This window comes from Tachyglossus aculeatus, chromosome 16 (genome assembly GCF_015852505.1).
Source record: "Tachyglossus aculeatus isolate mTacAcu1 chromosome 16, mTacAcu1.pri, whole genome shotgun sequence".
Classification (NCBI taxonomy): Eukaryota; Metazoa; Chordata; class Mammalia; order Monotremata; family Tachyglossidae; genus Tachyglossus; species Tachyglossus aculeatus.
Window position 1 is genome coordinate 12,270,604 of NC_052081.1, and position 15,519 is coordinate 12,286,122.

Genomic DNA, 15,519 nt, shown 5'->3' on the forward strand with positions numbered 1-15,519 from the left:
TCACGCAGCAGACAGGTGATGGAGCCGGGATTTGAACCCATGACCTCTGACTCCAAAGCCCGGGCTCTTTCCACTGAGCCACACTGCTTCTCAAGTGACTTGCCCACAGTCACACAGATGACAAACGGCAAGGCCGGGATTAGCACCCGTGACCTCTGACTCCAAAGCCCAGGCTCTTTCCACCGAGCCACGCATACTATGTGCAAAGCACTGTTCTAAGCGCTGTGGGGGTTACAAGGTAATCAGATTGTCCTACGTGGGGCTCAGTAATAATGCCCATTTTATAAATGAAGGAACTGAGGCAAAGAGAATTAAAGTGACTTGCCCAAAGTCACACAGCTGACAAGTGGCGGAGTTGGGATTTGAACCCATGACCGCTGACTCTCAAGCCCATGCTCTTTCCATTGAGCCACGCTGTGTTTTTGTCTCATGTATATGCATTTGTCTCCTCTTTATTATAAGTATCTCTTCTAGGCCCTAATAATAATAATGTTGATATTTGTTAAGCGCTTACTATGTGCCAAGCACTGTTCTAAGCGCTGGGGCAGATACAGAGTAATCAGGTTGTCCCACGTGGGGCGCACATGGGGATTAAGTCTGTGAGCTCCCCGTGAGACAACCTGATCGCCTTGTAACCTCCCCAGCGCTTAGAACAATGCTTGGCACATAGTAAGCGCTTAATAAATGCCATCACCATCATCCCCATTTTGCAGATGAGGTAACTGAGGCCCAGAGAAGGTAAGTGACTTGCCCAAGGCCCCACTGCTGCTCAGTGGAAAGAGCCCGGGCTTGGGAGCCAGAGGTCATCATCATCATCATCATCAATCGTATTTATTGAGCGCTTACTGTGTGCAGAGCACTGTACTAAGCGCTTGGGAAGTACAAGTTGGCAACATATAGAGACAGTCCCTACTCAACAGTGGGCTCACAGTCTAAAAGGGGGAGACAGAGAACAAAACCAAACACACTAACAAAATAAAATAAAATAAGTAGAATAGATATGCACAAGTAAAATAAATAAATAAATAGATAGATAAATAAATAAATAGGTCATGAGTTCTAATCCCAGCTCTGCCACTTGTCGGCTGTGTGACCTTGGGCAAGTCACTTAACTTCTCTGGGCCTCAGTTTCCCCTTCTGTAAAATGGGGATTAAGACTGTGAGCCCCACGTGGGACAACCTGATTACCTTGTATCCCCTCCCAGCGCTTAGAACAGTGCTTGGCGCATAGTAAGCGCTTAACAAATACTATTATTTTTTTCCCAGACAAAGCTCCCTTTTTCCTCTCCTCCTCCCCTCCCCATCGCCCCCCCTCCGCTCCACACAGCATTTGTATATATTTGTATGTATTTATTGCTTTATTTATTTTACTTGTACCTATTTACTACTCTTTTATTTATGATGTGCATATAGCTATAATTCTACTTATTCTGATGGTTTTGACACCTGCCTACTTGTTTTGTTGTCTGTCTCCCCCTTCTAGACGGTGCGCCAGTTGTTGCGTAGGGACCGTCTCTATATGTTGCCCACTTGTGCTTCCCAAGCAGTTAGTACAGTACTCTGCACACAGTAAGCGCTCAATACATACGATTGAATGAATGAATGAAAGTGGTGGAGCTGGGATTAGAACCCATGACCTCTGACTCCCAAGCCTGTGCTCTTTCCACTAAGCCACGCTGCTTAGCTCCTTGTGGGAAGGGAACGCTTAGTACACTGCTCTACTCTCAATAAATGCCACTGATTGACTCATTCAATTTATATATTGAGCTCTTACTTTGTGCAAAGCACTTTAATAATAATAATAATAATGATATTTGTTAAGCGCTTACTATGTGCCAAGCACTGTTCTAAGCACTGGGGTAGATACAAGGTAATCAGGTTGTCACAAGTTGGGCTCACACTCTTTATCCCCATTTTACAGTTGAGGTAACTGAGGCCCAGAGAAGTGACTTGCCCAAAGTCACACAGCTGACAAGTGGCGGATCTGGGATTAGAACCCACGAACTCCCAAGCCCGTGCTCTTTCCACTAAGCCACGCTGTTTCTCTACTTTACTATGTGCTTGGGAGAGTACACTGTAACAACAGACACATTCCCTGCCCACAACGAGCTTACACATGTAGTTGTTTTTCGTATTCGAAGAAGATATCACTGAAGTTTGCCTGCGAATGCTTGTGTGGCCAAAAAGCCCAGTGTGTATCTGCAGTTCCAACCACTTTGGGCACACAAAACAGTTTTCCAGTGTTGCCTCCTGGTCTCTCTTTTCAGCTTTTGCTGAAAGAAACCCACTCCCTTCTTGAAGTAACCTCCCACTGTTAATCCCAAAATTTAGAAAAACTCACGTTACCCAGAAATCTGCATATCGGGACTGACCCAGGTCCTGTGTCCCCTTGACTGGTAAATAAGAAAAAAGCAAAAACTGTGTGAAAGTCTTTCTCTCCTAGTCTGTCTTTTTTGCACCATTCCAAAATACTCGTGAGGACAGGGACCGTGTCATATATCATGGATGGCACCTAGGAAATTGAGTAAAATGGAATCATAATCAAGAGCACTTGGCAAATATACCATTTCCCTTTCTATAACATAAAGAAAAATGTTCAATTTTGCCTGTTTACCTGGTTTATCTTTTATTACTATTATTCGTATTTTTTATTTATTAAAAATGGTTTCTGTTCTTAAACTGATCAAAAAATTACAGAAAATAATTACACCTTATTGTAGTGTGAGATGCATCCTTCCTGACCTGGGAGCTCCGTCCATGCCCACTGAGTCATGGGCCTTTTGCTCCTAAAGTGGCCCTTACTTCTTTCTGTCCGGGTATTTCTGCGCTGGGTCAGTTATCCAGGAGAGAATTCTGGGCATTCGGAATATGTTTCATGAATTCTGTGTTCTGTATGTTCTTGTAGACGTGCATCACCAGCTCAGGAAAGGTCTTCTGAAAATACTGAGCAGGATCCCCGATAGTTTCCTTCATTCTAAAATGAAAGAAGAAGGCACTTTAGCTTGCGTGCCCTGGTCCCTTTCCCACACATTTTCTCTGGATAACAATTTGATTAATGGCCTTAAATTAAATGTGCTCTCTAGAGCTGCCATTACAGTATTCAGTTTTCTACTTTTGGAGAGGTAAAGGTGCACTATCTGGGTCTCCCCAGATTTATTCCAGCATGCTTGAATCTAGTGTCGTCCTCCTGGAGGAGCCTGTCTAATAATTAGGCAGGTAGCAAGGGCCAAGAGGTTCTGGGGGTGAGCTTGGGTAACCTCTGCTTTCTCGCTGCTCTTACCCCAGAGCAGTAGGATTGTGGCTACATTGTGTAATCAGTTGTGTTTTCCTCTCTGACTTTGTCCCTCATCATCAGCTTCGGTTGGGTCCTCTCCACTAGAAGGGGGTCAGAGTCTCTTGGTAAACAATGGCCAATTCAATTGGGTCTCAAGAGGAAGTCTGTTTTACTTTAGCACCTTACCAATAGAGTACTGAAAAATGTTCTGAATAACTATCTTAATATCTGCGGACCAGAATAAAACCCTCCTCTCCATCCCACGCCAGTCCCCACCCCTGCTAAAACCGGGCTTTCTCCTCACCCAACCACTCGGTGGACTGGGAGAGAGCATGGGTATACAAGTTTTCAGCAGCCTACTGCAACTGGGCTCCAGCCAAAAAGACAGCTGACATCTTGGTTTTGCCTGTCTGCTCTTTCCTCACGTTGATGGTTTCTTGGGAGTTGTATTTCTTGAGTGCTTATTGTGTGCAGAGCACTGTACTAAGCACTTGGGAGAATATAATGTAACCGTAAAACAGAGTCACTCCCACAGTCTTAGTTCTGGCGGGAGGAGAAGAGGGGAGAGGTGATAGCCCCTTCTTCCTCGTTCAGTTTTCTCACACTTTCTCCTCAATTAAAAAAAAAGTCACCATTAGGGTCAATCAATCTTTTACCTGCGGAAACCGGGAATATGCAGGTGAAGCCCAAGTTTCCAAGGTGGAGGTACATCTTAATGTCTAGGGGCAACAAAATATAAGATCAAAACATTCTGCCCCCCCCGCCCCTAAAAATTGGTGGCCTTCTTTCTCCACGAAGCTTCCTACTTTATCCTTGTGAAAGAAGTCCAAAGGTTCCACTTACTGTGCATTGACTTTCTCATCAATGTGCTCGCCTATGTTGCGGATGAATTTCAGCAGGTCAGTCACTGTGTCTTGATAGGGGTTTTTTTTCTTTTTGTAGAAATGATTCATCTCAGTCATAACATATTTATCAATCTGAAAAATCAACCACATGAGATTAATGCAACAGTCTTCACGCGGCAGTCCTCCACACCCCTTCTGAATTCTCCTCGCCTTAATAATCATAATAATGGTATATGTAAAGAGCATACTGTGTGTCAAGCATTGTACTAAGCGTTGGGGTGGATACAAGCAAATCGAGTTGGACATAGTCCCTGTCCCACGTGGGGCTCAGAGTTTCAATCCCCATTTCACAGATGAGGTAACTGAGGCCCAGAGAAGCGAAGTGACTTCCCCAAGGTCACCCAGCAGACATGTGGGATTAGAACACATGACTGCTTCTCATATTGCTTCTTGTTGACCATAATCAATCACGCAAAGTTATTTGTTGAGTGCTTATTGTGTACAGAGCTGTACACTAAGCGTTTAGGAATAGCAGACTAGATCCCTGCCCACAGGGAGCTTAGAATCTACTGAAATATCCAGAAATAGTCTTCCCTTTCCAAGGACTTTACCTCCACAAAGAAATGCATTTCCATGAGAGAGTGGTACACAAGACTGTAAGCTCCTCACTAGATCGTAAGCTTTCAAGGGCAAGGGATCCTGCCTACCAACTCTACTGTACTCTCCCCGAGCGCTTAGTTTGACGCTCTGCCCTTAGGAAGCACTCAAGACCCGCCATTGACCGACTAACTGAGGGAAGCTTCACTAGTTTTGATTAGGAGGAGTCCCGTCTGAGTTAGTGAAAGTTCTGAATTGTCAAAATATTTCTTTAAATGCAGTTTTACTGCAGTCCTGTGGGTGGGTTGTCCGATACCTCATCTCCACCAAATTAGCAACTTGTGACATTATCATCCCACAGCCGTGGCGGCAGTTAAGATGACATCTCCAGCATCTCAGAATTTATACTTGTTGAAGAGAAACCTTGGAATATAAGAAGTGGCAGTGGTCTGTTGGGTGTGAGGGGAGGGTTGGAGGTGGGGAGTGTAGACGAGTGATTAAGCAATAAAGTCAAGAAAAAGCACCACCTTACTCTTGCATAAACCTTAGGAAGCTGTCTTCTTTATGTAGATTTTCACTGCCAAAGGACAATTCTGCTGTGGGGAGCAAACCAATGACAGGGAGAAGTATGATTTTTTTTTTGCCCTAGCTGTAGTAGGGAAGCAACGTGGCCTAGAGGAAGGAGTATGGTCTTGGGAGTCAGAGGACCTGGGTTCTAATTCTGCCTCTGCCACTTGCCCTGCTGTGTGATCTATGGGCCAATTACTTCTCTGTACCTCATTTTCTTCATCTGTAAAATGGGGATTCAATCTCTTTTCTCCCTCTCATTTAGTCTGTGAGCCCTGTGTGGGACAGGGACTGAGTCCAACTTGATTATCTTGTATCTACCCCAGTGCTTAGTGCAGTGCTTGGCACTTAGGAAACATTTTATTATTATGATTATTATTTCAGTTTGTTTTGACTATAGTCAGAGTTTTAAAGCATTCCCGGTCTTATTTCCAAGTGGGCCCTCTCAGCAGGTTTATTCATGCTTACCTTTGAAGTCCATTTTGAGTAACTCTTAGAAGGATTACGATTCAATTTTTCCAGGGTCTTGTTTTCAGTATTCCGAGTTTTGATGTCTGATTCGTTCCCAACATCCCTTAGGAACCTGTAGCGCCTGAAGAGTCAATGGACACCAATCTCAGAGGGTAGGGATCAGTTGCATTGTTTTCTCTCGAGTGCTTAGAACAGTGCTCTGCAATCAGTCGGATTTTTTTGAGAGCTTATTGTGTGCAGAGCACTTTACTAAGCATTTGGGAGTATACAATATAACAGAGTTCGTAGACATATTCGTTGCCCACAGTGAGCAGACAGTCTAGAAGGGGAGAAAGACATTAATATAAATAAATAAATGACAGATGGGAACATAAGTGCCACGGGGCTCAGGGAGACGTGAATAAAGGGTGCAAATTCAAGTGCACACAGTAACCCTCAATAAATACTACTGACTGATTAGTTTTATGTTTCTACAAATGGGGGTTGTCAAGGCTCCACTTACATGTTACAGGGCCAGAAGAAGGGATGGTAGAGAATGTCGCTCAGCTGAGTCTGGCTGGTGACCCCAGGGGAGAGCAGTGTCTGGATGAGGTCCAGCGTCTCCATGTGATCCGGGATTTCAGCTAGACCCGCTAGCTCCTGAGGCTCTCTTGCAGCCCCTTTCTCCACAAAGGGGTCCTCTCCCTTGGTTACAACATACTGGACCAGTCGTCCAAGTGCCTGAGGGAACAGCCCACTTCAGTCCATTCACTCATAGGCCCAAAGCCCTCCTCACAAGGTGAGTCACTTAGGTGACTTGCCCCACGCTGGAGATGCCCTTCATATTCCAGCAAAGCCCTCCAACGCATGCGGTAGTCTCCTCTCTTAACTCAGCCTTTAATTCAACAAGGAAATAGACGGGAGATAGGCAAAATGACAGGGGCTTTTCCCCAAGAGATCAAATGCCCATGAAAGATTTAACAATTTTAAGAACCGAATTTCCCAGTTAAGAGACAAGGGGAGAGTTTTCAGGCGACTTGTTGGGGCCCCTGACTTGAGGCCCTTGGAATTTCTCAAATACCAATTACTGGATTCAGGACTGAAATGTAATGTCAGATTCAAAGAGCCACTGCACCTTCTTGATTCTCTCTGTCAGCTACTGATGGATGGGGCAGGGATGATTCTGTTGCCAGGTTTTTGAGCCAGACACCTTCCATCCCAAGGTAACTCCCAAGTATTGCGGGATTGGGCTTTGGGCAGTTCCGAGACAGCTTTAGCTGGAATGAGAGGGGTCTCTGCTTTTTTACTATGTGAAGGGCACCCATTCCCTGCTTCTCTCCAGGAAACAGGGAGTTTAATGTGGAAGAGGAAAAAACAAACAAAGTGGAAAAATACGCATGAACCTAGAGTAGAGCACACCTACCCGGAGGTCTCCATGGACTAATGTCTGATCATTAGCAAACCTGCAGCTTTTATCAAAATCTGCCAGGCACACTTCATCTTTAGAATCTGTAAGAGCAAAATGGAGATTCATTCATTCATTCATTTTTATTGAGCGCTTACTGTGTGCAGAGCACTGTACTAAGCGCTTGGGAAGTACAAGTTGGCAACATATAGAGACGGTCCCTACCCAACAGCGGGCTCACAGTCTAGAAGGGGCAGACAGAGAACAAAACAAAACATATTAACAAAGTAAAATAAATGGAATAAATATGTACAAATAAAATAAATAAATAAATAAAGTAATAAATACGTACAAAGATATATACATATATACAGGTGCTGTGGGGAGGGGAAGGAGGTAAGGCGGGGAGGATGGGGAGGGGGGGGAGAAAGGAGGGGGCTCAGTTTGGGAAGGCCTCCTGGAGATGGTTTAGAGCAGGGAAGGTCCCCATAGAGAAAGATGTTCAGGCAGGTCGAGGCATAAAACCTCACATTTTTAGATGTCCTTAATGATCTAAAGCCCTCTATATGTTGCTTATCTGATTTTGGTCCTCACACTATCCCTATGAGGAAGGGAGAGGCAAGTATTATGATCCCATTCTACAGATGCAGAAACAAGGTCATGGAGTGGGCCAGTGGCAGAGCTGGGGCTAGAACCCAGGCTGTCTGACCTTGAGGTCAGTTATCTTTCCACCAGATCCCACTCCTGCCTTGGGGGACCTCCCTCGCCTGGTATGCCCAGACACCCATCGTGCAGAGGGAAGTCTATTTGCCAACATACAATATCCGCCATCCAAAGCTTTAAGCCAGGGCCAGTGGATGCCACAGGCAGCTTCTTGGAGTTCTAGCAGGATGCACCTTGGAAATTGTGTCCTAAGGGATTCTCATTGGAATGTGACCCATCTCCCAGATCAGAGAAGCCTGGTTTAACTTTTTTTTTTTAATGGTATTTAAGTGCTTACTATGTGCCAGGCAGTATACTAAGTACTGGACTAGAAACAAGATAATCAGGTTGGACACAGTCCAGGTCCCACATGGGACCGTCCCCCACAGTTTTAGTCTCCATTTTACAGATGAGGTAACTGAGGCACAAAAGTGAAGTGATTTGTCCAAGGCGACACAGTGGACAAGCGGTGGAGCTGGGATTAGAACTCGGGTGCTCTGGCTCCCAAGCCTGTCCACGCTACTTCTCTTAGCTTCCTACCCTGGAGCATGAGTGCTGGATTTCTGAATCAGGGACAAATAATACCATAATTATTATAATTCTAAATGTGTTATCGTTATTAAATAATAATGCTAATAATTGTGGAATTTAAGTGCTGTACTAAATCTTCTGGGAGATACAAGATAATCTGGTCAAACATGATCCCTGCCGTACATGGATCTCACAACCAAAGCAGGAGGGAGAATAGGTACTGAATTCACATTTTATAGGTGAGGAAACTGAGGCACAGAGAAGTTAAGTGACTGGTCTGAGGTCGTGCAGCAAGGCAAGGGGCAGACCTGGGATTAGAACCCAGGTCCCCTGACTCCTAGATTTGTACAGGACGTGGCTCAGGTGCATGGGTTTAATTCTCAGAGCACATACTCTTTGCAAGGTTTCCCATAGAGGCCCCCCGCCCAACACACCACTGGTGAGCTGTGAGAGACCCCTTCAGATGGGCCCAGGGCCCACTGCCGCAGTTCCTGGGGACTTTCAGTTGGAGAAGGGAATGTCATAGGTCCCCTCTTCCCCCCCTTCTCCCCCACACCCTCCAACCCAGTATGAATTTAGAGTGGCACTATTGCCTCACTCTGCCCTTTCTTCCAGTCCACCTGGAGCTGGGCCACAGAGACCTCTGTCTGCCAAGGATGCCTCAGATGAAAAATAGAACCACGCTATGGAGCCCTGTCTGAGTTTGTCGAACTTGCTGGTCCCAAGGCTAAGGGACTCATGGGTCAGTTTGGGCCAAGCTGGATTTAAAAAAAAAAATTAGGATGGGGCAGGGTATGCACTCATGGAGTATCCTCCCCAACAGAGTCTTTATTGCTCCAAAACTAGATAGTAGATCTACCTCAGGCCAGAGAGCCCCATGTGGCTCCTTTAGCTATTGAACTAAGTATATGTCAACAGAAACCTTATTGTAATGGTGGGTAATAGAGGCAGTAATAGTATTTCTTAATCACTCGCTGTGTGCAGAGCACTGTACTGAGACTGGAGAAGAAGTATGCAAGTGGGAATTAGACATAGACCATAGCGGGTGCTGCAGTACATTTTGGGAAATGTAGTCTCCTGCAGCCCCTTCCCACTTGGCAGGCATCTAAAGGGGCCAGGCCGAGTCTGCAAACCCTTGGGTCTGCTGAGGGCTGATTTTTAAAATTGGGGGGCTAGGATAGCTGGACCCCAAGTTTTCAGATGCCTTGTTTGCTCGCAAGTGAAGTCCTGAGGCCCAAGGCTATTCCAGAACCCCACCGTCCACCCCTAGGTTGGATGGAAGCAGACCCGCCCGGGCGCAAAAGTCAAACCTTTGCGACATTATTGGCCTCCTGTGATGTCACCATTGAGATGTAGAACAGAGTCCAGTTAGACAAACCTATCAAGATGTTCTTTGGATGCAGGTCCTGATGGACGAATCCAAACTGATGTAATTCGTGCACTGCCTTAAACAGGGACTTGAGAATGCCTTTGGTGGATTCGACATCTGCATCTCTGTGATTTTTCAGGTGCTCCTCCAAGTTCCTCTCACAGAGGGAGAGGCACACGTACCTACAGTTGTTATTTATCTCGGTTCCATAGAGCTTTACAAGATGGCGGTTCTCTCGGCACTCTAGGATACAGTCGATTTCCTTCTCGGCTCTTTCACTGTCATCACGGAATATCTTCACAGCCGTCTCTAGTCCGTCAAAGAACCCCAAGTAGACACCACCTTCAGAGGTGTCTGCAATCTTATACTCCTTCTCAGTAAAGATCTTGAGTTTCCCTATCATAGGACGATATATCCTGTTCAGGTGTTTCAGTTGCTCCCCCCATTTCTTGCTGTTGGGTCTCCAGTCTGTGGTGGGGCAGTGGACATTTTCTCTGGCACCATATCGGCGAAGCAGGTCTGCTAGGTCAGTGTCATATAGCCGGTTGGCTATAGCGATAAGATTCCCACAATCTGTTTTTGCTCCCTTTTCACAAAGTAGGCAGACGATGTCTTTGAACTGCTTCTCGACAGCAACCAGCAGTGCTGTTTTGCCCTCTTTGTCTGTGTCATTGACATCCGTGCCATTCCGTTCCAGAAGCTTTTGCACCAGGCTCAATTGCTTCTGCTCCACTGCCAGAATCAGAGGGGTTTTCCCAGATTCATCTCTCACATTGACATCAATGTGGTGGTCCAGCAGGAAGCCTGCAATAGATTCTGCATTCTCCACTGTGGGCTTCCGGAAAGTACGGATCAAGGCGTTCCTGTGCATGTTATCCCGGACATTCACATCTGCCCCCATTTGGTCCAGAAGGATTTTCACAATGTGGAGGTGGCCCCTCTCGGCTGCATCCATGAGGGCCGTCGCTCCTCCTTGGCCCAGCTTTGTTTTTTCTTCACTGGTCTCTCGTCTTAAGTTCACATCGGCCCCTTGTCTGTACAAGAATTCCAAGGCCTCCTTCCTCCCGTAAGAGGCAGCCTCCATGAGGGCCGTGAAGCCGTTGTTGTCCTGCTCATTGATGTCTGACCCCTTAGAAAGGAAATACTTCAGCAGACTCACATTTCCCTTAATGGCTGCCACAATGAATGGAGTGGCACCATTATTCTTTCTAGCACAGGGTTCAGCCCCTTTTTCAAGCAGAAGGTGAACGATGTCTTCCTTTTCTGCTTGCGCTGCCAAGTGCAGTGGCATCCAGCCACCCTCCACCTGGAAATGGACATCGGCTCCTCTTTCCAACAGCTCTCGGACCTCCTCGATGTTGCCTGCCTTGACAGCCTCGACCAGGTTCTGATCGACTTCCTGGGAAGCCGTCTCGCTGTTGGCCGCCATGACGAATGGGGAAGTCAGTGACTAGGCCACAAGCGAACTAATTTAGCTGGATTTGGTTAAGAAGATGTCTTCAGTAGTGGGAGGTAGCAGCTTCCTCACGGAAGGGTGGAAACCTGTGGAAGACGAATAGCTCCCTTTCATTCTAGTGGGACATCTGGTGAGGAGAGATGAAAGAATTTCATCAGTTACCACTCAGGCACCTCCAGGAAGAATCCTCTGAAGTACTCTGCACAGGAGAAGCTCAATAAATGCTGTCCCAAGCACTTAGTACAGTGCTCTGCATACAGTAAGCACTCAAAGTGATTAAATGAATGAGGAAATGGATGAGGAAAGACGAAGGGCCTTTGGAGGAGAAGGGAAGGACTTCGCAAGGGGCCCTGAGACTTTGCATCAGAGGGCTCATCTGGAACCAGCTGAAAGCTGCATGAACTCTATCATCCCCTTGGATGCCAGGTAGCAAATTACTGTTTAAGTTTTCCCTTTAATGGGCACTGAGGAATGTGGTCCATTGACTTACTGTAAAATACTGTTAGCAATAAATTTATTGAAACAGTGCTTTTCTCCCAAGCTACTCAAAATGATTCCTATGCATTCTTGCATTTAATCTTATCTTCTCCGTACCGTTGTCCTTCCAGCATCCTGTGAGGCTGTTAGCAGAGAACCAGTAATTGCTACTTTGCCCATCTTGGCACGCTTTTAAGAAAACTGCAATGAGGAAGAAGGCTCTGTGGGGAATGATGAGCCCAGTTGGGAGTGGAAGTCAGTCCTCCTGACTCTCAGCCCAGTCTTCATTCTATCTGTAGGCCACACTATCTGGCTACCTGTTTGAATCTCTTTCCCTCATCATTCCCATCGAGGGAATGGTGGTGCGGGGGAGGGTGAGGATTACAATTTACAGTTTACAATTACCATCTCCTCGGTGCCTAGACCAGGGACATCCCTCCCCTCCAGCCAAGGACACCTTGCCCACAAGTGCAGGAGAGACAACTGCCTGAATGGATTGCCCACCACCTTGCCACACTGAATGCCCACCACGGGCACAGCCTTGTCCGAGGCCCTCGGGGACTTCATTTCATAGAGGAGGCCTATCTCTGCCCTCAGGGTGATGGAACTGGGAACTCCACAGGAGAGAGAGAATACCCCACCTGAATCTTCTGCCTTGGCTGTTCTTTTGCTCCCTACCATTTTTAATTGTTTTGCTCTTAGTTTCTCTCTTTTTCCACTCTGTTTTTCCTCCCTTCATCTTCCCATCCTCTTGGTTTTTTTCTTCCTCTTCATTTTCTCTCATTTCCGCCTCCCTCCTGAGTATTACTATGATACTAATCTTTTTAACTTGTTTTGCTCACTAAACTCATCTAAGTGGTTATTGTGTGTCAAGCACTGCTGTAAGCTCTGGGGTAGATACAAGATAATCAGGTTGGACACAGGTCTGCCCCTCACGGGGTTCCCAGAGTCTAAGTTGCAGGGAGGAGGACTTAATGCCCATTTTACTGATGAGATAACTGAGGCACAGAGGAGTTAAGTGACGTGCCCAAAGCCACTCAGCAGGCAAGTGGCAGATCCAGGATTAGAACCCAGGTCCTCTGGCTCCCAGATCTGTATCCTTTCCACTAGACCACACTGTTTATCTCATTTAATTGAAGACACCGATTTCCCAATTGCTCTCTGAGGAGGGTATAATATAAGCTGGAAGGAAGGTGAGTGAGGATGTAGAGGAGCTAGGAAGTGGATGAAGAAGCAGAGCAAAGAGAGCCGGAAATTTTTCTGGTTCCTGGTTTCATTTTAGTTTCTCTAAGTGAGTAGTCTGTGTGCAGGCACTAATTACTCCACCCCACAGTGCAGCTCTGAAGGGACTATCCACCTACTCAAATAAAAACAGCAAATGATCTCATTTTCATCACTGTATCAAGTTTGTTTTTGCCATTGCACCTCCAATTTCAAGCCACTTCTTCCCTTTCACATAATAGTAAAGAAAGGTGCCACCACCTAAGAGAATCCTTTAAAAACCACGGCCCAGAAAGGAGCCTTTGGAAATTGGCATCAGGTCACTGGAGGCTGATTAAGGATTCCTTAGACCCTAGCTTTCGTTCCCTTTCACGTTCCTTATATATCGAGCTTCCCCTCCTTGTCTGCTTTGTCCTCACACTGACTTTATAAACCTAGTTCCCTCCTCCCCGAGCCCCCGCGTAACCCCACACTGACCTTATAAATTCAGCTTCTCTTCCGGTGTTTCATGCATGCCCGGTATCCTCTCTTCAGCTCTGGAAGGATTTCGGTATTCCTTACTAGCTCAGAGCAGGCTGCATTTTGTCCGTTCAGCCGAGCTGAGAGGCTTTAACTCAGACTTCCTGGTTGTTTCTCTCTGAGCAGAAAGGAAGCAGAGTCCAGATACTGTGAGAAATATGAATGGTAAAGAGCTGAAGGGGAGGAGTCACAAATGTCAGTCAGTCTCCAGAAAACTGGCTTCCACCCAGTGAAAGGCTGCCATAGAGCTTTCTGGAGGAAAGAATCCTACTGAGCAGAAATCCACAGTCTTCTTCCTGGTTAGACAGATAAAACATCCTTTCTTCTTTCTTCTCTTTCGGTTTCATATAGTATTCTCTCTCTGCTGCTATCCTCTACTGGCCCTAAATTCTTCTAGTCTCTTCTCTTGTCCTTGGATATATGTTTGTGTCTTTTTGTGACTCTGTGGCTTTCCCTTCGGGTCTCCCGGTTTAAAATGTCCTTTATCATCAATGGGGGCTGTCTACAATGTCTTTCAGTGCATGGGGGTGCATATATATACATATATGCATATCTCTCTCTCTAAAGCGAGAGAGATATGTATAGCTCTAGATATAGATATATATACACATGTGTGTGTTTGTATAGTAGGGGTGGGTGGGTGTATGTGTGTGAGCAAGTGTAGAAAAAGGATTGTGAGTGTGTGGGGGCTTGAAGGTTTTCACTGGATATTCCCTCTTCTAAGTCACTTAGGAAGACGTTATACCAAGCAGGTACTAACACTGATCTATGGATTGCACCACTGCTGTAACTTCTCCATTGTAAAAGATTTAGTGATGACACTTAAGTACTTTAGATGGTGAAATGCTATATCAATAGAAATCAACTCAGGAAGACCTCAAAATGAAGCAAATGGGTGAAAAGTGGCAGATGAGCTTCAGGATGGATAAAAGCCTTAGGGAAAAGATAATCCAAATTGTACCTACCTGAGGATCAGTTCTCAGGAAAGAAAGCCCTTTGACCTGGCTGCTTTAGATCAAACCAGATGGTTGGCAGACAGTTTCCAGCACTAAATCTTTGGCCCAGTGTGCAGAAGCAGTCAAAAGGGCCAACCAAAGATTTGCCCATTGATAAGAGGGCAGAATACCAAATAAAGGGGCTAGTGTTGCAACTGTCTAAAAACATGTTATGCCTACACCTGCAATTCTGGTCCCCAACTAAGGGCAGTCACCCCCATAACTTCTCGACTGGATGCTTGGCCTCTGGTATGACTTAAAGTGTCCAGTCAAGGCTGAAGAAACTCAGGTTTTCTAGCCTGCTTGCTCTTTCTGAAGTCTGTCCCTTGCTCCCCTAGTCTCCGTCTTCTCCTAGAATCTATTTCTTTTCACCCCTGCATTCACAATGAAGAGTTGTCGCCTCTGGTCCCCAAGTCTTCAGAAGGACCTATTGGAACTGGAGATGGACAAGAATAGATCATCCAAGATGATCAGGATACTGGAGAAGTTCCTGTGTGAAGGGAGATGAAAAAAATTAGGGCACTTTTGTTTGTTTTGTTGATGTCCAGTTTATTGATTTGGTTACCAGCTTTGTGTGGCCACCACAGTTTGATTCAGTTCCTCTAATTAAAAGCACTTTCGATGAGGTAATCTCACCAATATCTTCAAGCAATCCATTGAGCTTCTCAACTATCTCATTTTCTTCCCCAGGGGCACTTTTTAGCCCAGAATCTTCACTAATTTGCCAGCTGAGTTCCTGCTTTAGATCAAGTTAAAGAAAGTTTTATTTGCTTCAGCATTCTATAATAATGATGGCATTTGTAAAGCGCTTACTATGTGCAAAGCACTGTTCTAAGCTCTGGAGAGGATATAAGGTGATCAGGTTGTCCTATGTGGGGCTCACAGTCTTAATCTCCATTTTACAGATGAGGTAACTGAGGCACAGAGAAGTTAAGCAACTTGCCCAAAGTCACACAACTGACAAGCGGCGGAGCCAAGATTAGAACCCATGACCTCTGACTCCCAAGCCCGTGCTCTTTCCACTGAACCACGCTGCTTCTCCAAACTTCGGTTTGTCCCACGTATTTTCCTTTTTGCCCCTGCCTCCCACTATCACAGCACTACTGCATCC

General features: G+C 45.8%; 1 protein-coding gene across 1 annotated transcript; it reads right to left on the reverse strand.

The window, feature by feature from the left end:
* Window positions 1–2,615: 2,615 nt before the first annotated feature.
* On the reverse strand, window positions 2,616–13,495 carry RNASEL (ribonuclease L). The gene is made up of 7 exons (XM_038758019.1): window positions 13,372–13,495; window positions 9,750–11,323; window positions 7,157–7,242; window positions 6,257–6,474; window positions 5,752–5,875; window positions 4,118–4,251; window positions 2,616–2,974 (listed from the first exon to the last, which is right to left on the reverse strand). Exons 2-7 carry the CDS (start codon window positions 11,167–11,169, stop codon window positions 2,833–2,835), a joined length of 2,124 nt encoding a protein of 707 aa, XP_038613947.1. The 5' UTR covers window positions 11,170–11,323; window positions 13,372–13,495; the 3' UTR covers window positions 2,616–2,832.
* Between the last annotated feature and the right edge of the window lie 2,024 nt (window positions 13,496–15,519).

Coding starts and splice junctions, on each gene's coding strand:
- RNASEL (XM_038758019.1), bottom strand. CDS start 11,169: ATGGCGGCCAACAGCGAGACGGCTTCCCAGGAAGTCGATCAGAACCTG. Junction 6,475..7,156: donor TAGTCCATGGAGACCTCCGG/GTAGGTGTGCTC, acceptor CTGTTCCCTCAG/GCACTTGGACGACTGGTCCA. Junction 2,975..4,117: donor GATGAGAAAGTCAATGCACA/GTAAGTGGAACC, acceptor CTTTCATTTTAG/AATGAAGGAAACTATCGGGG.